This window comes from Artemia sp. Qi Xiang Cuo, chromosome 17 (genome assembly GCF_049724085.1).
Source record: "Artemia sp. Qi Xiang Cuo chromosome 17, ASM4972408v1, whole genome shotgun sequence".
In the NCBI taxonomy this organism is placed as follows: Eukaryota; Metazoa; Arthropoda; class Branchiopoda; order Anostraca; family Artemiidae; genus Artemia; species Artemia sp. Qi Xiang Cuo.
Window position 1 is genome coordinate 16,483,559 of NC_142810.1, and position 23,599 is coordinate 16,507,157.

The 23,599-nt window shown below is 36.3% G+C and overlaps 1 protein-coding gene across 1 annotated transcript in view; it reads right to left on the minus strand.

Annotated features, from left to right (window-relative positions):
- Positions 1-23,599, minus strand: part of LOC148941954 (uncharacterized) — a 212,188-nt gene that overhangs the window by 79,395 nt on the left and 109,194 nt on the right. The window contains exons 4-5 of the mRNA XM_089103189.1: positions 12,972-13,119; positions 1,638-1,864 (exon numbers count right to left, since the gene is read on the minus strand). Coding sequence (XP_088959315.1) covers positions 1,638-1,864; positions 12,972-13,119 — 375 coding nt within the window. The remainder of the gene's footprint in view (positions 1-1,637; positions 1,865-12,971; positions 13,120-23,599) is intronic.

The window sequence follows — 23,599 nt, forward strand, 5'->3', positions numbered from 1 at the left end:
ATTCCATTTTTGTTGTTGTTGTTGATAAATATCATAAACAATTTTTGTTGAATTTCAAACAATTTTTCTTTACAGTGTCACATACAACCTGAATAAGTTTCACTTCTTTCGCAGCTTTGGTTGCCGATGCTTTGAAGAGGCTCCCCCCCCCCTAGATCTAGTACGATCCTGACATTGGTCGTAAATGAGGAGAGCTCAGAGACTAGCCTACTAAATAAAAGGTAGATACTTGAGCGAAAACTTCACTTCCCCCGCAGCAGACAATAGTGACAACACCCCTATACAAGACTTTCCATCCCTACTAATAGGCCTAATGCCCGCCATGTCAAAGCAAGAAGTAAGAAAGAACTCAAGCGCCTAGTCAACCCGAACGACAGAAAATTTTCTGAGTTTGGTCGGCGTCCCCTAAAAAGTTGGGCTTGACAGTCTTCTTGCTAGTCGAATATTGTGGTTTCACTTTGGCATACAGTACATACCCTTTTTTTTTTCAAAACTATGTCTAAAAAGATCATCCTAAAACAAAGGAAGTTGTTAGCTCCTCATGTAGATAGTCAAACAAACTTAATCAACTGTTCCTTTAAATGTATACTTAACGTTTTAAAATATAATCATTGATTACCAAAAATTGTCAATCTTAAAAATAGTAATTATTATGGAAAAATAATAACGAAATACAGCAGGGAAAAAAAGATGTTTAATAGGCACAGATGTTTCAACAATTATAGTGATAAAAGATACACTAAAATCTCTGAAGTAAAACAGTTTAAATTAATTTATAATAATTACAAGGTTTATATTTACTAAGAAATTACTACTTTTGACGCCTATACGAAACTCGTTCTAGCAAAAAAAAGGTGAGGACGGGTAGAAAAGATATAACTCGACATTTTTTTGAGCTTGAAGTTTCAAAACTTCAATACTGACTGGTACTGGTATTCATCTTAGTGTTACCAGATGTATATTTTAATAAGCCAGAATCCCGTATCTCCCATATTACAACAAAAAACAGATATCAGCTGTTCATATATAAGCAGTAACTACAGTTTTCAGACTGCCCAACAACAGCAGCTCTTTTTTCTCATCCTGAGAAAGAAGAAATACCTTCCAGTCACTTTGACTCTTAAAAAGGGCACTAGAACTTCTGATTACCTATCCAATGAGCCCCCTCCGAAGTTTATACGACCACCCTTTCTATAAAAACCTTATTTGCCCCCAGGACATAACTTACACCCCTTGCTCTGAGGGCTGTGGGGGGGCATCCTCTAAGACACAACTTCTGGACCTTTCAAACAAAATGGCTATTTTAGAATTCTATTGGATGTGTTTGGGGAAGCGATAGGCATGGGGTGGGGGGGGGGGGTTCGCTATTTGCTCTCCGATTACTTTCGACTATTAAAAAGGGCACTAGTCTTCTCTTTTTCCAATCGTATGAGATCTTTTTTAAGTTTCAACGACAACTCCTTCCATATGAAGTGCCCTGGTTGAAAAAAATAAAAATAAAATAATAATAATAATAATACGTTGTGCCAACATCGTTCTTTACTTAGGTAGCGCTATGCACTGCCTATGATAAAGTCTATTGAATTAAAGAGACCAATGCTCAAAGTAAAATAAAATTATAATAAAATTAGGCTTACCTTATCTACCGAGCTAAGGGCCCAATAGGCTGATGATAGAGCGGAAAATACGGAACCTCTAAGTTTTAGCGAACATGTTCCTATTCTTAGAGCAGATTCCAGTACAATAACGGCCGCTTGGAAATGGCCGACAGCCAACAATTCTTGACCAATCACAGAAATGACCACAAAGGGACTTTTATCCAATCGCATTGCTTGAAGTTGCCGATACGTTGGCTCTAAACTGGCTATAAATAAAGAAAATAATTGAAAATGCACGAACTTAAAAATGAAAAAAAACAAAAAACAGGGAGATCGGCTACAGTAATTCAAAAGGTACTATATTACACAACATACATTTTACAGAAAAAAGAAAAGAAACTAAAAAAAAGGTGTCCAATTTCTAGGTAGATGTGCTAAGGTATCAAAGATAACCTATATTAGAATCATTTGTTTTTGTTTTTAGAGGTAGATGTAATCTTTAAATTTTGATCAAAACCTGAAGGAATTGGAAACTAGCTGAAGCTGCAAACATCCAACATCCTTAGACAATACCAAAGGTATTGTAGATCGGTAGATAGGTGGAGTAGATCGGTGGAGGAAGCGGGGCTCAAAGAAATTAAGGCATATAAAATGCCCTAGATTCAAAGAAATGGGAGACAAAGAAAATAGTGTTAAATAACATAAAAACTCGTCTTAAAAAATTTAGTTTTTCTTATAAATAATATGGTACAGTTGCACCTAATGGTACACAGCGCTATAGTTTGTCGAAGAAATACAGTGATGGAGACCCTTAAAACGGGTAATTGCTATCTAAATATATCGAAGAGCGTGGTTTCTCATTGAATTTACAATATTTAAACTGTTGTTTTTGGAGGTTTAGGGAGGGGGGAGGTACCTAGGTTAGGTTAGGTTACGTATTTAATATATGGTGTGCTTTACAAGGCCCCCCCCCCCCTAATGTGCAAATTTTTAATAATGTGCAATGTGCAAATAATGTGCAAATGTATAGCCCAAATTTTTTTCTAAACTATTATATATTCATCCTTTTTTTTTTATTAGCATTAACCAAACTTGACTTCTTTCGTGTGTACCATTAAGCGCAACAGTACCAATAATATTATATAACTTATCACATACTAATAAATATTACCATTTGAACTAATTATAAGTAATTCCTACTACTTTTGCGATTACTAATATCTTATCAATTAGTATTGGTACTTGTCTAGAATCCGGTAAGTGTGCGATAAGTGAAGTTTCGTTAATGCCAATGAAATAAAACAAAACAGGATGCCAATATAATAGTTTATGAACAAAATTAGGCTATATATTTGCACATTAGGGGGGGGGGTAAAGCATGGCATATATCAAATACGAAACCTAACCAAACCCAACCTAGGTACCTGATATTCCCCTAAACCCCAAAAACTAAAGTTTAAATATAGTTCCCGGGGTGAGAAACCCTTTGTTTATACAGCATCTAGGCATTGCCCGGTAAAATGCCCGTCTAATCTTCAATACAATTGTCGCGCACTTACTGGAATCTAGACAAGTACCTTGGTATTCTTACTATTTACTACCTTCATAATATTTTTCGTGCGAATCTGAATTTAAAATATCATAAAAACTATTTTTATCTTCATATTTAAATGTAATAATGGCTGCAAAATGGATTTCCTTCTTTTTCTTCTATTTTGGCAAGATCTTGAGATAAAATATGATTTATTTCGAAAGTTATTCACTCCTTTCAAAAATCGTTGATTTGTACTTGCAACCATTTATTTCTTGAAACTGTCAGACTTAGAAAAATGAGCTTCCTTTGTCTAAATAAGAACTCTTTTACACGCCGACATTTTTTTTAGTCATGGATTTGTGTTCCATCAAGGAAAAAAAGCATTACCAGGCATATATTTTTTTTTGCACAGAGGACATTGTGGAAAGATGTTTGAAAAGATGAATGCTTTAAGAACACTTTTTACATCATTAGCTTGTTCCTTGTTGAGAATGTCATGGCTGGTACACTTGTATTATTCAGATAATATATCACATACCATGCCAACCAAGACCAAATGCATACGCGATAGAGCTAGTAATTGTGGTTTTTAGATGCCTTGTGACCTTTGTTCCATTTGATAACTTGTCACCGTATACATCCTCACTGTCATGCTAGAAGGTTGTATCTGACATTCTCACACTTCTGATATAATTGCCAAAAACTGTTTGCTAAGCTATTCTCAAATCAGTGGGGCAATGTGGGTCAGCCTGTCAGGGGAAACACTATTATCCGGAACAGACTCGAAGAAGTCTGCTATGTTTGATCTGAGTAAAACGGGTTTTCTCTCGCATTTAGTTATAATTAACTTATTCTTTCGTGGACTGAACTACGATGCAGGTATATTTCAATTAAATACTTAATGCATAGAGGTGGTTAGGTTAGGTATTTAATATGGTACTTATGCATTATATGCTACACACGAAAGAATGTCAAGTTTGGTCGATGCTAATCAAATAAAATAGGATGAATATATAATAGCAATATATAATAGAAACAAATTTGGGCTATATATTTGCACATTAGGGGGATGGGGGTTATAGCATAGCATATATTAAATACGTAACCTAACCTAGGTACCTCCCCCCCCAAAACCCCCCAAAGAACAATTGTTTAAATATTGTAAACTCGATAAGAAACCTCGCTTTCCAATCAATTTAGGTAGCAAAAACCAGTTTGAGGGGTGTTTCGTAATTTGTTCTGTTGGTGATTTCTTTATTTTTCATAAATTTTTGTGTGTATATGGCTCATGGGCTTTTGAAATACACGATCTATCTATCTATCTATAATGCGTTCTGGGCAGTGTGCTTTCCATAATTCTTTGTTGTAGTTTCCATAATTTTGTTACTAAAATATTATATTTTCGTCATATTTTGGTATATTTTATTATGATTAACTTCACTTCTTGAGTGTGTTGGGGATAATACGCAACTACCCAAATAGTACCCTGCTGAGTGCTAATCCTCTTCTTAGACAACAGCTCGACAAACATTTTTTGGCAGTAATCTGAGAAGTGTGAAAATACCTTTAGATGTAACAACGAGGACATGTTTCTGTTCTTAGCTTGTACGGTAAAGTGCTTATCTGCATCACCCTGAAGATGCTTTTGAACAGCTTAATGGTAATTATCACTGAATATGAGATTCTCGGACTCAATCTTTAGGCGCAGTAGCGACGCATCTTCGTATTCTTAGCCTGTAAGCTAAAGGGCTTATCTACAATGTACGGTCCGCATGTTAAAATGCACTGAGTCTACAAAGACGGGGAAACAGGCGTTCGAGATCCGATCACTCCAACACCCCATTATGTTCTTTCATATTTTTCGATAATGTTCATATACTTAGCTGGTAATCTCATTTGTTATTTCGACAAATTTATCCTCTCCGCTTAAAATACCCTTGTTTAACCCAAAATACTACCCCACCCGTCCTTACATTCAAAACATTCAGAATTTCAATATATATCGTTTGATCACTCAGTTCAGGATCTGTCCAAGAATCTACGTCATGTCGCCGTGTTCCAAGTTTACAGAATTTAATTTTGAGAGGCCGAAATTTTTGAACAAATTTGCTGCTAACGAGATCCCACCAGGTTTTTACGATCTTCCACGTATCTGTTCTATTCAACTAAACACCATTAAGACATTCTTTTGACAAGGAAACACCGTTTCAAATATGAATGAGTTCATTCATGTGGAAAAATGATCATCTTCCATGCTCACATCTTGGATTCACATCAAGGCATTCCTAAACATGTGCAGGGATGAGTGAAAAGATACTACATGTATCACTAATTCTTTTCATCTTTAGTGTAGGTAGAGCTGCTTTTGTCAGTATGAATACGGTAGACGAAATCTTGGAGATCCACCGAAATTAAATTCTACATTGAGCGAGAAAGACGGAACAGAATGAATAGCAGGGCTTCTCACGGGCGGTATTTGCAGACTTACACCCGCGCTACAATAGTCACGGTTATCGATAAATCCACATTTCGCACGATGCAGCACCAGGTATATATCCTGTTAGTAAAATTGATTGATGTTCAACTCTTAGTCACAAAATTTGTGTCAGACAAATCAGAGTTAAGATAGAGGAAACGATTTTTCCAGCTTAGAAAAGACGGAAGCTTGGAGCATTGGTTTTCTATCTGTAAGATGAATCTCGCAAAACATGCTGAGACGAGTACTGGAAGGTAGCTGTGGAAGGTGCTGAGACGAGTAGCTAGGAGCACATTAGTGTTGATGCAATATTTTCGCACCAAAATATTGGCATTAAAATTTCCCAAAAGGAGACTTTTGCTAACAACAAGATTTAGCCAGCACTACTTTGAGCCAATCAGATTTGTCACAGAATTTCTGATTGGCTGACAATTCTATAAAAAATTCTGATTCGCTCAAATTAGCGCTTGCTAAATCTCAGCATTAGTAAAATCTCATTGTGAATGAGACTTAAGGCAACCATAAAATATCAAATCATTGATTCAAACTGTACGACTGACGGGGTACATAGTTTGGAATCAGTCGTTTTTTTGGGAGGGGGGAATTTGCTAATAAGCCTTAATATCTGTTTTAATAATATAAGATTTTTCTCCCAAAATACTCCAGGAGGCCCTAAGATCCCTTAGTGGGATCTTAGAGACCACCTTTTAGGGAGTTGGCCTACCATTGCCAAAAACAGTAGCAATAATATGGGTGGTAAATGGGTTGCTTACAGTATAAAGTCTAAACCAGTCAAGACTCTCGCTTGTGTCAGACAGGGGCGAATAAAGAATTGATGTTTGGGTGGGGTGCCAAAAAAACTTCGGCTCCCCGATTGGTATTCCTCGGCCCTCTATCCCTGTAATTACTGTAACTTCTAACCTTCTAGGGGGTGTTCATGCCCCTTAAACCACCCCTGCTGAGAGACAAACAATGACATTCTATGTGTTTCAATAGCTACTATTAGTGCTTAGAATTCAAAATAAAGATTAATTTAGCAATAAAAATCAGGTGAATCTAAAATGAAACATCCCAAAAAGTTTAATTACTTAAGAACTAATTTATCACCCTTAATATATCAAATCATTGACCGAACCTGTCTTCAATTTTTATGGTTGGAGGGCCCAAAGTGAATTGCTAGTCACCTTAAAAAAATGTGCTGAGCAAGCCCGTGTTAAGTAAGTCTAAGTATCTGTATTTTAAATGAGCTAAGCTATTAAAAAAGGATGAAGATCCGAAGGAGTTATTGCTAGGGCACAGAATCGATGTTTCAGTTGCTGGGTCAGTTTTGCAGGGACAAGTTACAACCTTATAGCCCAACCTTGCTGCATCAGGGATCGACCTTGGGCCCTATTTTGCCAAACAGAGCATCAGTCCACTATGCTACTACATGATTAAACGAGTTAAAATGTATCTCCCTAAATATTTCCAGGATATTCTTGGGTAGCTCTTCAAGGAAAACCATATTGCTGCCAAGTTTATTCCCAATGATGTACTGGTATAGGGGGTCATTTACAGTATATTCTGAGGGAGTCACGTCTGTGGCACGCGTCAGACCCTTAAAGTCTTTCACCAGCTATTAGTACTAATTGGAAGTCAGGACAGAGTATCTTAATTTAGCAATAAATGTCAGGTGATTCCAAAATGGAACATTCCAAACGTTTAATTAATTAAGAACTAGTTCATCAGTCTTAAAATATCAAACCATTAACTGAATCTTGAATATCTGCGTGTCTAGAAGCAGTCGAGACAATGCACTAATTCCAGCATTAAAAAAGAGAAAAAATGTGAAAATAAAAAAAAAACTAATTAGAGAAAGGTCAAAAGCCGTCAGTGATTTAGATATATTAATCCATTAAAGAAGATTACGACGCATGCGAGATTGAAATTCTTCCGTTCTATGTTAAGGTAAGACTATAGCGTTGTGTTTGGAACTAAAGGGCGCAAATCGCACATTTTTCGCAAAAGAATGAAAATTTGTTATTTACGCATGTTCTCGCAACCTATCCGAAGCATTTTTCAATCTAAAAAAAAAAAAAAACTTCTAAAATGTAGTTCAGTAGATGGATAAAGCTAAACCTCAACTATCAAATGATACCAGAAGTGTCGACATTAAAACATTAAGGCCGCAGAAAAACAACATGCCAAATACTTGACCAGGGAACATAAAAGATTCGTGCCCTAAGCCTTTTTTGTTCCAATCATCCTGCCGCCCTGCCAGGTTTGTCCCAGTCACATCTTCTATTTTTCCAGGCATTCCTCCACTAAACCTTCCCCGCATCTGATTTAGTAAATACAATCATGAAAGCAAGGCCAGTCAATAAAGATGCACAGAAGCCATCTTCAGTGGCAAGAATAGGAGGGGGCATGTCCGTCCTAGTTTTTTGCCCCCCTTAGATTTCAAAAATGCCCTTTTCTGGGGGGGGGGTAATTTTATTGAAATAATAACATGAAACTACTCCCCTCCCTTTGGGGGGAGGGTAATTTTGAGAAATAACTTTTACTACCGTAAACATTTTCAAAATTGGCGCCATTGGCATTCTTTCATACTTTCCAACTTATTTTTGAACAATAAATAAAAGCTAAATAAAACTATTACTTTTATCGAACTGCATAATTTGACGGTATCATGTAGGGCAGTAGCTCCTCAGATCTTGCCTTGCCGAACCACAGATTCACCACAAGGACACAAGAAAAACGAAAGGCCTGCTTGTATTTCAAGTTATTTGCAATTTTGCAAACATTACTTGTTAGAAAATGACTTGAAGAGATACCCCGCTAAGACAAAAATTCTACAACAGCTTCTCGTTGTTTTTAATCAAAGGAGGGCCATTATCAATTCCTCCCCCGTACATATGATCGCTAAGTGGACACATAAAAAGACTGGATAGACATATTGTTTTCTTCTAGCATTTTAAAAGCGTTCACAAACGAATGATATTCTGGCCTTTTCACAGAGAAGGTAGCGTATTCGTGGCAAATCCTTTTAAGTTCCTAAAACATGGACACTCAACATCAGGGGCGGATCCAGTATTTTTTAGTCGGGGGGGGGGGAAAAATAGGTTGATACGATAAACTTGCGTTTGGAGCAAGTTTAATTAACGCAAACTTACGTTAATTAAGTAAAATACGCTACTTTAGACTACGTTAGGGGGTGGGGGCGCCCCCTCGCCCCCCTGGATCCGACACTGCTCAACATAGACAATTTACTTCACCAAATCATCAAATGCCATATTAAGTTATCTAACGAGTAACTCCAAAAAGATTATGTTGAAAATATGCCTACATACTCACACAATCTCTCAAACAATCGAGTCTGTCTAAAAACGCTCTAAGGGAACTTTAACCTAGAAATAAATTCCAGTTCAAAGGCTGGCTTAAAATACACCCGAACTCTTACTGTAAAGCCAGTTAAACTGTAGCGGATCTTACAATTCAATAATAATACTTTCTTTTAATGTACTTGCAACCCTGTGTCCGTAAGGGCAGGGGTTGGAGTCCTGGAGTCGCTGATTCTTTGGTTTGGAACGAGGGTTAGTGCCGTGACTCTGTCAGCTCAGCCAGAGTCAACCCAACTCAAAATGGGTACCTGGAGAAATCTGGGGAAGGTAAACGGGAAGGGTGTGCGAGAGCACAGGGTGACTCCTCCCCGCCCATATTGCACTTCGTTGCTGAAGGGCCATAAAACAGAGATGAGCACGCTTGTTGGGACTATAGAATTTAGTACCGCATCCTTTACTTTTTTTAATTTTGCAAAGTTAACACGTTAGAAAACTTAATGATATACCGTGCTAAGAAAAATTCCTACCAGAACTTCACCTCTTTATGATCGAACTGTTATAGTTCGATCATATGATCGGACTATAACCGAGCTATTATTATCGAACAATTATATAATCGAACAATAATAGTCCCTAATTAGGACTATTATAGACTGATCCAACTCAAATAGTTTACCTAACCCTTACTCCATTACTGCTAGATGCCTAGAACAACCCTGAAGGTTGGATTACCTGGCTCGTGTTAAGAAGAACACACCTAGAAGCAGGGGGGAATCTACAACATCTTTATTGGGGGGGCAAGAGGGGTCTACTTTCGGATATTCATGGAGCATGGGCTATATAATAATTTTTTCTTCACATTATTGGGGGGAACTGCCCTCCCATGCCCCTCCCAAATGACGCCCCTGCCAAGAAGTGTACGGCTTTTGCCTGCTAGGTCCTTCCCTTTTCAAATAATCATCGATGAAGGATCAAGATCTGTACATTCAATGATAAAAAATCCAGAAATGAATAAATAATGCAATTAAAAAAAAAACGAAAAACCATTTGTTCGATTAGCAGCAATTAATGGTTACAGAGACAATCCAAATGCCAATATAGGACTCAAACGATCAACCGAAAAAGAAAATAAAAAAGTAGCTGGATTCTAAATCTGGGTGGTCTTAATGAAAGAATTGTGTTTTATTAATGGAATTATATAGATAGCATATCAAATAACAGTGATATAACACTCGAAAGCATCCAGATTTCCGGTTTAGCGATCAACCTAGCGAAATATTTCCAACGGCCAGACGGGATATTGATATCAGTCTGAGTTTTATTGCTTTCACAATACGGCTAGAATAATTCAAAAGGAGTTTTAATATGACATTTTCTTTAAGAAAAACTTAGATTTACAGCTCGCGTCCTTAAACTCAGGCAAGCTCTGTCGATCAGTTCAAACCAATTCCTCTTGTCTTATTGGATTTTCAAGACATTTAAACGTTGCTGTTGCCAAGGGCGTATCCAGGATTTTTTTTTTTTTGGGGGGGGGGGAGAGGGGGTAAAAAAACTTTAAAAGACATCAAAAAAAATTTTATATGTATTTTGTTACGTTTTTATGAGTCTGACAAATTTTTTTTTTTTTGGGGGGGGGGTTCAAACCTTGAAACTCCTGGATACGCCATTGGCGGTTGCAGTACCAACATACAATATAGCCTATTTCCTCTTTTAACTCAGAGAGGTGAGAAATGTAACTTTTGATACTAAAATTGCTTTTGCCACGTTTTAGGTACCAAAAAAAACATTCTTTGTTCAAGCACATTTTTAAGTTTTTGACGTTGTGTCACCTGCAGCCTTTTGAATAACTATAGCCAACAGATGAAGCCTGCCAATACAAATAATTGCCAATTATTGGTTGAAGTCTAGGCTATATCAAAAATTTATAAGATACATAAAGAAAATACGAAATACAGTAAACTAAATAAAAAAAAATCGCAACGAACCACCCTTTTTTACATATCCTATCTATTTTCGCTATCAGTGCATTCCAGGAGGGGGGAGGGGGATAAACAGTATTAGCGTAAAGGTACAATATTAAAGTGGTACAAGGTACAAGCAAATTTTTGGACATTACCAATACTTAACATTGCTAAAAGGTAAAAATGGATCAAAACATTAAAACACAGTTATAAAAAGTGTCTTTTATTTCCAAACGCACTAAATTCCAAAAAAAAAATCATGCTTTCCGGAAAAATTGGAATTTTCGAGGCTAAAACAAACATGTCGGGCGGTCATGACTTGTAAAGATACCCTCCAATAAGCATAAAATACGACATAGCTGCCTCAGGATCGTGTGCGGGGGTGTCCGATTTGAATCCCCTCCCCCACGAAATTTTTTCAACTCGCACAAAAGTGAAAAAATACATGTAGACAAATTTTGTTGTGGTTTGTAAAATTTCATTGTACCCCTCCCCCTAGAAAAATCTTGGATAAGGCCTGAATTCCCCACGTTTTTATTTTTTGCCAATTTACAATAGCATTTTAATTTTTAGCCAATTTACCATTAAACAGTAGGAGAAATTCAAACTCTGGTGAACGAAAGTTCTCTTTAAGAGAGCAGAAAACTAGATGGACACTACAACGAGATTTGACATAGTTTTTAAAAAATAAGTTGACAACCCTGTCAAAACATTCAAACAAGTTAACAAAAGGTATTCTTTGGAGTCTCATTTATCTCCAATACAAATATGACGTAGTACAAGCTGTCCTTTTTTTGCAATTTTTAAATCTATTATTTCCTCTATGCACGATTTTTATGTGAAATTAAGTGCCTTTATTAACGCAACTGGCTTTTTAAGAAATCGTTGCATGTGTAAAACCTATTCAGAATGGGCAAGCATTTTTCACTATAGCTTGCAACGCTGACATTTAGAACAGTAGGTTAAAGTAGGAATGCGCTGAAATATTACCATTCTTTTCTTATAACGAACACTACAAAACAACTTCTATAAAAAAAAAAACAACTAGTTTCGTTGCAAAACAAATAGGTTGTTTATAAACAAGTAAAGAGAATTATATCTTAAAGCAAACACAAACTAACAACTTCTAGAAAAAAAAAACTAGTTTCGTTGCAAAACAAATAGGTTGTTTATAAACAAGTAAAGAGAATTATAACTTAAAGCAAACACAAACTAACAACTTGCCATTGCGTTTACAATATTTAAACTATTTTTGGGGGTATTTTGGGGGGGGGAAGGTACCTAGGTTAGGTTAAGTATTTAATATATATATAGGCCAAATTTGTTTCTAAACTATTATATTTTCATAATATTTTGTTTTATTTCATTAGCAATAACCAAACTTGACTTCTCGCGTGTGCACCAGCTAATTGACAAGTACCTAACAAACTTAGTCTTTTTCTAATGTGATATAAAAAGAAAATCAGTTCTAAATTAAGGGCATTAGCAAACAAGCCAAAAACCTGGATCGGTGACCTACGAACACACTTTTCGCCGTTGTAAGACCCTTGCCTAGATCAACCTGTGGCTTTAGATATCTGCCCTTGAGACAGGCCACCCGATTTCCAAAGGAATCTTTACAAGTGATCATTCGTTTTGTGAATGGTGGCTCTCGCCTTGTGTCTGGAAAACCTCGTACTGACCATCATTTCGTTTCTTATTTTGAAGTTTAGGTCTGAATTATGCCAGGGCTTGAGAAAAGAAAACCAGAAAGAGGGCTTATATTCCTTGCACCGGAAACGTTGCAACGTTATGCACCGGAAACGTTATTAGAAAGCAACTTCATGATTCACGCTTTTTTTTGCTCGCTATTACTTAAACATTAATTGTTATTAGAAGCATGGGCCATTAGAAAGCAAAGACCAAATCACCTTCAAGATATTTTGTTATTTTTTCCCATAATATCTTACATTACCCATATAACTAGAAAAGTTTTATGCTTTTTTTGAAGCCCTTGGGCCTCACCACTCCGCGAAACTCATATGTACACTCCTGAGGTTCTTGAATCATTTATATAGTGAGGGAACTCGCATGGTGACTTACCACGTAAAGGTGACTTCATGGCAGCCTCAACCAAACCAGAAAGCAGTTGCAGTGACTTTGCATCTTGTGCTAATCCGGCACTGAAAGCGGCAAGGGCGTCGGCGTGGCGGGCCAGGCATTGAAGGGCTACTCCTTGTCGATAATACGCCTGAAATGATTTGGTTTTTAAATATTTTTATTTAACTTCGCATGTCAGGTAAAATGTTCTTTTCGAAATTTCAGAATAATCAGAACATATCAGAATAATGTTGAAAAAAATCTTTTTTTAACACAATTTTACATCCAAATACACTGACAAGCAATAACTGTCTGTCCTACTACCCCGAAAGATTGAAAGATTTTGTGACAACGAAAGTGTGGGTAGGCTACTCATGCCACAAAAATTTCGTTAGCGATTTCTCGTCATGATAATGTGGTTTTTGCGTTTGCATTGAAGAACATAGCGTTGTAAAGGCCCCTTAATAGATCTAAAAAATGCGCCACGATTTCCCCACGCTTGGATTTTTAGTCTAACAAAATTGCGATTCGAAAAAATATTTCTTACTTTTTAATGCATTTGAAGAAAAGCTGTTTAAGCATTTAGAGTGCATTTGGAGAAAGTCAAAATTTTCAAAATACCGTTATTATTATCAAAACAATTGTTCTTCAGTCACCACTGCAAGCCCTCCTTATCAATTTTAGTTTTTCTTTTCTTTTTTCGCGTTTCGTTTACTCATCTACATTTATTGACATGAAACCAGGTCAAAGATGCATGTGATCTTAATGGGTTTTGTAACTATATTATTTATATTATTAACTATATATATTATATTATATAACTATATTATTAACTATTATATTTATGATAAAAAAAGAATACAACAAATCTCAGATGAATAAAAATCGCAAGAACACAAGAAGCCTAAAAAACCAAGAAGTCTTTATTAAATTCCAATAATTTAGTCTTAAAACTTCTGTTTCAAACTTGGTCAACTAGTTTCACATATCATAGGCAGCGCAATAGAACGATGTGGGCACAATGCCTTATTTATTTATTTATTTTGATTTATTTTTTTTGTTTAGACCAGGGCAAATCGTATCGAAGGAGTTGTCGTAGAAACTTCAAAACGGGTTCATACGATTGGAAATTGAAAGGGATAGTGCCCTTTTTAATAGTTGAAAGTGATTGGAGGGCAACTAACCCCCCTCCCACGCCCACCATTTGCCCAAACACAATCAATCAAAATTTTTAGATAACCATTTTGTTCAACGTAGTTGAAAGATCCGGAAATTATGTCTTTGAGGATGACATCCACCCCAAAACCCTCAGGGAAAGGGTTGTACGTTATGCCCTAGGGGTATTCAAGGTTTATATAGAAAGGGTGATCGTATAAACTTCGGAGTGGCCTCATTGGATTGCTCATCAGCAGTATAAGTGCCCGTTTTCAGATTTAGAGCAACCGGAGGGTAGCACCCCCCCCCCCCCCCACCCACACACACACCTCGTATTTTCCCGAAATGTATTTGATAGAAATTTCGTAAAAACTTCAAAAATAGCTGAATCAACTGAAAATTGAAAGAGCCAGTGCCCTTTTTAATAATCGAAAGTAATCGGAGTACAACTAATCCCCCTCCCACGCCCACCATTTCTCCAAACAAATCCAATTAAAATTTTGAAATGGCCATTTTGTTCAACGTAATTGAAAGGTCCGGAAATTATGTCTAAGAATGACAACCCCCACAGTCCTCAGGGCAAGGGTTATAAGTTATGCCCTGGGGGCATATAAGGTATATATATAGAAACTGTGATCGTAAAAACTTTGGAATGGGGTCATTTGATTTGAAATCAGATGTTCCAGTGCCCTTTTTAATATTCAGAGTGATCAGAGGGTGGGTACCCCCCCTCCCACACCTCGTATTTTCCCTTAATGTATGATATAGGAATTTGGAGATGGTCATTTGCTGTCATAGAAACTTCAAAAGAGCTCAATCGATTGGAAATTGAAAGGGCTAGTGCTCTTTTTAATTGTCGAAAGTGATTAGAGGGCAACTAACCCCGCTCCCACGACGTCCATTTACCCAAACATATCGAATCAAAATTTCGAGATAGCCATTTTGTTCAAAGTATTAGAAAAGTTCGGATACTATGTCTTTCAGGATGACAACCCCCTACAGCCCTCAGGGTAAGGGTTATAAGTTATGCCCTGGGGGCATATAAGGGTATATATAGAAAGGGTGATCGTACAAACTTCGGAGGGGGCTCACTGGATTGGTAATCAGAAATTCTTGGGCCCTTTTTAAGATTCAGAGAGATCGGAGGATGGATACGAATCACGATTCTTAGGACCCCTTCCTTCCCTTGTTTTTCACCTTATCGATGCAAATGACACTTCATTAGAGCTGTCACCCATTCCTCTCTGTCAGACCAGGGAAATGAAAACTCTAGAACAAATCATTTCGTTGTCAATTACAAAAATACAAACCTACCTATCGGTAAAATGCAAGGAGGCGAAATGTTCTCACTTTGACCGTGATTATATCCCCCAAGGGCAGACGACAATAAACTGAGAAAAATGCCGGAAATAGAACTCGTTGACTTTCACATAACGATACAAACCCCGAGAGGTTAGCTTGTGCAGTTCAATAAAAATTTCTGAAATTTGTGGTTCCTGAGGGAACCGCCAGGCATCAAAGGGATATAATGCACCAGTGCCGTACCATTTCCCCGAGTTTTTGGGCACTTCTTATACAAGTAATAAAATAGAATTTTACAACTTTTTACTCCCCACTCCCCCGAAAAAACTCCTTCATTCGTCCCTCCTATAATGAATATTTTCAAACCTTTAGACGCATAAAATAAATGATCTACTGATTTCTATAAGATTAAGGGTTAAGTAAATTAGAGTAGCAATTAATTACAACTAAGACTTATTCAGAAAAAAAAAACTAAAAATGATCTAGATTGCAACAATAAACATTTGAAAAAAAGCCCTGAGCACAATGCACGTGCGAATCTGAATTGAATAATTTGCCTTGTGTTTACTGTTCCACCTGTAGTTTGTCTACATTGAATGCACAAAAACAGGTTTAGCCAATTAAAATATCAGCCAAAATTTTCAAAGGGGGCTGTTAGACTCGGAAGAAACAGAACCGCCAAACCGAAACTCATCAATAGTCCAACCGTCAACAGAGGCTGAAATTACTAAAACCCTGCCTGTGAATTAGCATTGAATCGTAACCGTTGAAAAATAAGTGAGTACAAAATACTGTCTGTCTCCAGTACAAGACATTATATGTCATTACAATGTAATAAGCAACGATTTAGATGGAATTCCAAATCAATGCCTAAAGCCTATCAAATGTGTTTATGATCTGCAAAAGCCCTCAAGTAATTTTGGCTTGGGCAGATACCATAACTAAGCATCCAAAAATAGTTTGGGATTTAGACAATTTGCAGGGTTTGACAATTGTCATTAAGGGCAAGGCCGCACCCAGAGGGGGGGTTAGGAGGGGTTTGAACCCCTCCCAAAATGTTTTTTTGACTCGTAAAAGGTACCAAAAATGAATATAAACAAAATTTGTATGCTTTTTTTGAGTTTTTTTGTGTAACCCCCCCCCCCGGAAAAAAATCTTTGAGTAAAACTCCCTCCGAAAAAAAAAATCCTGGGTACGGCCTTGATTAAGGGCCAGGGTTATCATCTGAAAATTTCTCAAAGGAGGACATCTGTTCAAAGAAAAGGTATTTTGCTGAAGGAAGGAAGATATTTGGTATTTTTGGCGTATCCAATAGGTCAATTTTTAAGACTGACCAGCTGTAGACGACGGTGCTTTCATTTTGAAATAGCTTCACAAAAGATGAAGAGATTCAATTATTAATTTATACAATTTACATTTATAATTATTAATTTATGTAATTAATTAATACAATTTACAGGAAGTGTCTTTAATGTAGGTGTTGAATCACCGGTACTTATGTGCTATATAATACATACTCGAGAACTTGTATCGCGAACATGAGACATTACCCGGTTTTCACGGTGTTTATACCAGACAATTAGCTTCGGTTAGGTGGGAAACTACATTGTAGCTATGTTTTAATTACATATTTAGTTGGTATTTTGGTTAGGTTAGGTTACGTGTTTAATATATTGCGCTCTGGGCGGCCCCCTTCCATAATTCTTTGTGGTAGTTTTCATAATTTTACTTAAAGCATTGTATTTTCATCATATTTTGTCTTATTTCATTAGCATTCACCAAACTTCACTTCTCGAGTGTGTATTATATAACACATAAGTACTGAATCACCTTTGACAATGTCCTTTATCCATGCAGAGATATGGGCAGAAATAAACCTGATAAAAGAACTATTCATTGAAGTTGGCACTGAAAACGTATTCTGATAATTTAGTTCAGTGTTGCTAGTGCAAGACTTAGCGCGCAGTGTAACCCCGCTCTTCATAAAGTACCATTTCTAAATATCCCACAACAGAGAAGTCTGTTCGAACGAGCATGCTGTACATCTTATTGAAAAATGTACATCCTTACTACTATTTAGTGTTCTGTTGGGGAATCGTGATTGTGTATTTTGTACTGGCCAAACATAGAAAGGAGGACAAACCTCATTATTTAGTATTCTCATTTTTTAGTGTCCAGTTGGAGCAAGGCCGTACCCAGGATTCTTTTTCGGAGGGGGTTTTACTCAAGGAGTTTTTTTTCGGGGGGAGGGGGGGGGTACACAAACAAGCTCAGAAAACGCATACAAAATTTGTTTATATCTATTTTTGCTATGTTTTTACGAGCCGGACAAACACTTCGGGGGGGGGGAGGTTCAAACCCCCCTAACCACCCTCTGGGTACGGCCTTGAGTTAGTGTGTCTGTTATTTAATGTTTTGTTGGAGAACGACTATTATTTAGCGTTCTGTTGGGGAATCTATCATTTATTGTTCTGTTGGGGAATCTATTATTTTGTGTTCTGTTGAGGAATCTCTAGGATTTAGGGTTATGTTAGGGAATCTATTATTTAGTGTTGTGCTGGGGAATCATGGTTGTGCAAGTCTTTTTTACTGGTTAAATTAAAAAAGTAAGCGAAATCCAACTTTATTGTAAAAGGAGGTAGAATAGGAGGATAGAAGTTAAAAAGTAGGCATTGTCTTCCGAAAAAAGGTCGTCTGGGAACCCTGTTAAGGGCCCAAACTACACCAGAGTCAAATATGTAAAAAAGCCAACATCTATGAATGGCGGGTTTTTTATTGATTTAAGAAACACACTGTTTCAAAAGCAGTAAAATTACAGAAATGGGTTTGAAAAGCTAAGTCAACAATATTTTGTTCCCAAGCATTCCCCACTAATACTATAATCTGTTTTATTAGAAAAGCCCTATTCCAATTCTTTCCTCGGTTCCTATGTTTTATTAAGGAATGGCGTTAACTAAAGAGGAATAAACAAACCTTTCCTTTCTTATTAAGGAAAACTAAGATAATATAATTAAACAATAAAATAGAACTATTTACAGAGCCGTTCCTAAGGTTGGTGGTGCCCGGGGATAATTAATTACAGCATCCCCTCTTGACTGAAATATAAGCAAAAGAGCCGAATAAAAGCGAAAAATTGGATCAAAAGGGCAATTAAACTCAGTTCAGTTTAGTTCACTTTCACTTACAACCAAAAAAAAAAAAAAAAAAAAAAAAAAAAAAATAATACAAAAAAAAAAAACATTCAACTAAACTGCCAGTACCCGCCCCAAGAAAGGAACAAAAAGCACCTGCAACTGGGCAGGTATATATAACTGACTTTCTAACTATTCATAACTAAATACAAAGAGATAAAAAATGGTACTGTTCTAAAAGCCGGGAAACACGCGATAAGTAAAGTTTGGTTAATGCTAATGAAATAAAAGACAATAGGATAAAAATATAATAATTTATGAACAAATTTGGCCTACATATTTGTACATTAGGGGGATGGGGGTAAAGCAAGGCATATATTAAATACGTAGCCTAACCTAGACTTTGCCCCCCCCCCTAAACCCCAACAAACTAAAGTTTAAATATAGTTCCCAAAGGTCAGAAACCCCTGAATACTTGTTTATACAGCATTAGATAGCGTCAGATCTTTGCTTTTGTCGAGTGGATGTCTCGCATGTTTTCCGCTCTTTAGAACAGTACCAAAAACACGCAATAAAAGATTCTCTTCAATTTCAATCTCTTCAATTCTCTTCAAACTCAAGCTGACTTCAACGGAAGCCGACAAACTAAATTTTCAAAAATACAATTCGGTATGCCAGTTCACGGGAGATCAATTGATCAATGCTTCCTAATGATTAACCATAAGACATATAGGAATTTCCTACCAATCAAGGAGCCAGAATGATTAATACACTTTAAACTCGTGCCAGTTGACTTTCAGTAGCAAACATCTTTCTACTTACTCAAATCATCTATGCAAGGTCAGAAGATCATAGAGCAAATACAGCCCAGCCGTCAGAAATCAAAACACAACTATAAAAGCAGGTTTCGAACTAAGTCTCATATTTAATTATCTATTAGTGGCCCCTCTTTTTTTCAAACCTACCTCCACTCCTCTCAGTGACAATAACTTTAACAAAACATTTACTTTCAATCTTAGACGTGACCTACACTCCTTTTAAAATTAAATTAAAAAAAACAAGTTTTTTTAACTGAAAGTAAGGAACGACGTTAAAACTTAAAACGAACAGAAACTATTCCGTATATGAAAGGGGCTGTCCCCTCCTCAACGCCTCGCTCTTTACGCTGAATTTTTGTATTTTTTTAAAAAAATACAGTTGTGATAAAGCCAAACTTTAGCGTAAAGAGCGAGGCGTTGAGGAGGGACAGCCCCTTTCATATACGGAATAATTTCTGTTCGCTTTAAGTTTTAACGTCGTTCCTTACTTTCAGTTAAAAAAAACTTGTTTTTTTTATTTAATTTGTGGATGTTTTTGAGTTAATGCAGGTTTTGATTTTGGCTCACCGCACATGAATAATTAAAACAAAATTTGCATATTAATTTTACTTTTATTTAGTTAAATGGCTTTTTCGAAACTTGTTTGACTTTATTTACGAACGTTTTTATTAGTAATAAATGCACGTAACTTACGAATTAACTTACGTAACGAACTTCTATATTCATGGATTTTTAATACGTATATTAGGGGGTTCGCCCCCTAGTCAATACCTTGCTCTTTAAGCTAAAGTTCGAATTTTGTTCCAATTCTTTAAAAATGGCCCCTTAATCACAAAGGCCGTTAATTAGAATAAATAGCTCTTATGAGCTCTATAGGTCATCTTTATCCTACAGTTGATCGTTACAGTGATACAGGTCTAGATACCTTAGATGTGGTTATCAAGAAGCAGAACCTAAAACTAGCTCATCGAGCCTTCAATTTCTCGCTTCCTCCAAACATCTTATCCTACTTTGATCTAGCAACAACACGTAAGTGCCACACTTTGCTTAGGATCTGTGTTTACCAGTTTTGGCTGACGCAAAGGGTGTCCTCAGCGGCTCGGAGGTCACCAATTTATAGAGAAATTGTTCTTTAGAACTCTATTCCCAATCAACTTTTTTCTTATTACAATTTCTTCTTCCCTTTGCGGAAGAATATTCTCTAAGGCTTTAAGTAATTTCGTTTTTTTTTTCTTTATTTCTTTTTTCATTTTGCTTTATCTATTTTTTCCACTTTAATTTCTATAGTTTTTTTTTTATTTTATACTATCTCAATATGTTGTATGATATTCGAACCCCGTTGTTTAATAATAATATTAATGGTTTGGATTTTTAATAAATTACAGGACATTTTCAGTTCGGATAAAATTAAGTCAAAGGTTATTGTGTAGCAGTTGTTTTTGTTTTGTTGTTGTTTTTTTTTGTTGATTTTTATCGCATTGTGTTTATATTTTTGAGATATGGTTGTATTTTTTTTCCTTCCCTGATTTGTTTTGTGTGGATTTTGTGATTGATACGAGGTCCTCTACAAGCTATGCTTCTTGGGACCTCTAGCGCTTAAGTGTATTTATATATTTATTGTAGTATGTAATAAATTGAATTGAATTGAAAGTACTAAAAAATCTTCGCTTAAAGAGTGAGGTATTGACTAAGGGATGAACCCAATCATATACGTAATATTTTCTGTTCGTTTTAAGTTTTGATGTTGCTCCTTACTTTCAGTTGAAACTTTTTTATTTAATTTCTGATCTTTTTCTTTAATAATGATGGGAAATCTGGCGCCCCCTTCATAGCAACGTCCCTTCCCTCATGAAAACTTCCTTCATGGAAAGATCCTCCCATATAACCCCCGACCCCCTCCCCCCACCTACCAGAAAAAAAACTGAAAACGTCTGTATACTTCCCAATAACCAATACTATATGTTAACATTGGGTAAAGTTCATAACTTTCAGCCCTTCCCCCGGGAACTTCGGGGGATTAAGTCATCCTAAAAGACATAGTTATCATATTTTCGACCATGTTGAACAAAATGGTTATCGCAAAATTTTGATCGGGTGACTTTGGGAAAAAATGAGCGTGGGAGGGGGCCTAGTTGCCCCTCCATTTATTTTTGGTCACTTAAAAAGGACACTAGAACTTTTAATTTCCGTTCCAATGAGCCCTCCCACGATATTCTAGGACCACTGGGTCGATACGATCACACCTGAAAAAACAAAAAAAAAACAAACAAACAACTAAATAAACACGCATCCGTAATCTTTCTTCTGGCAAAAAATGTAAAATTCCACATTTTTGTAAATATGTGCTTGAAACTCCTACATTAGGGTTCTCTTATACGCTGAATATGATGGTGTAATTTTCATTAAGGTTGTATAACTTTTAGGGGCTATTTCCCCTTTTTTTCTAAAATCAGCCAAATTTTCTCAGGCGCGTAACTTTTGATGGTTAAGACTAAACTTGAATATTTGAAATCAGCATCAAAATCTGATTCTTTTGATGTCTCTATTGGTATCAAAATTCCGGTTTTTAGAGTTTCGATTACTACTGAGCCGAGTTGCTCCTTACTTACAGTTCGTTACCACAAACTGTCTGAAAGATTAAATAACAGCCGAGTCAGACACACTTCAAACCACCATATAAAGCCAAAAAAAAAGAAGAAAAAAAAACACACCCTTTTCACGGTGGCTTTTCTAACCATTTCTAATTTTTTCTAAATGGTGGCCCGTCATGTCTCTCACACAAAAAAGAAAAATCCCTTTATTCTCAAAAAGGAGAATAATGAAAAATAATAATCATTTAAGAAAAACTAATCATCTTTATTTAATAAAAATAAAAGAATAAAAAAAATTTCCATCATTATAGGCTAACTTTCTTTTACAAAAATAATATACACATATATCCAAAAATATAAAACATTAAAAAAGTTATTATGATAACTCATTCTAAATGGGCCCCTTTAGTGGCCTCTCTTTCATCTATTACGTACAGCTACAGCTCACGGTATTTTTTTTGTATTTTTATAAATAAATTTTGAAAATTTAAAGGCTTACTAAAGACATGAATGGTATACTACTACTACTAGTACTACTACTAACAACTCACCGCAGCACCAAGCCACCTGAGGCAAACACAGCTACGCACGCTCCTCCTCCACCCCAATATTATCAAAGCCTCCCTTTTTACACCTGCCCACGAAGTTCCTATTTCCTTTAAATCTTACTTTATGAGCTCATCTGACCGCAGACGTGGACGAACTGCTTTCTCTTTAGCCCTTGACGGTGGGCTGAGAAGTACGACATTTGGGAATCTTTCATCCTTCATTCACACAACGTAGCCCGGCCATCTCAACCTCTCTTTTATCATACCACTAAAGAGTAGTATTGAGTCCTACTTGTCGTAAAGCCTTCGGCTACATATGTAATCAGGCAATTGTAGACCTAGGGCAATCCGTAGATCGTTTATGTGGAAAACATGAAAAAAAAATTTATACATTGTTTTGAGCGTTTAGGTTTTAGCGCCTCGTTTGATTGCTGCCATCACTGTAGCCTCTAATATTGTATTCTTGATTTGCAGACATATTTTCCTATAATTCCAACCTTATCTAAAATGTTAAAAAAAACCCTGAGAATTGACTATTTTACTTTTAACACATCTCTATTACTCTCACCATCGATACTAATTATGCTACCAAGGTAAGTGAAGCTGCCCACCTGATCAATCTTTTCATTACCCAACGTCACCTTTTCATCTTCACTTATTCCTAGCCTTAGTGACTTAGTCTTCCTAACATTAATGTTCAAACCAATTCTAGCACCCTGAACTCACAAAACCTCTAAAACTTCATTCATTTTGCTCACACTTTCATCTAGGATGCTTAAATCATCAGCATAATCCAAGTCCAGGAGAATTTTTCCTCCCCATTTGATTCCGAATGGTATACTGTAAGTAGTGAATTGTTTTCTCGGCTTTTATGGAAGATTTTGCTATGTAATTGCTAATAAATTCCAACTAGAACATTTATGGTTGGGGGGGGGGGGTAGCAGGTGATTAACGTGATACTACTATGCCATGGATTGTATGCTCTCAAATGTAAAAAATTAAATAACAAACAAGCTCAACAGAAGTGGCTAGTGAAAATATATGGAAACACTTTCGGACCATCTAAAACCAGAGAAGTAGCTAGTA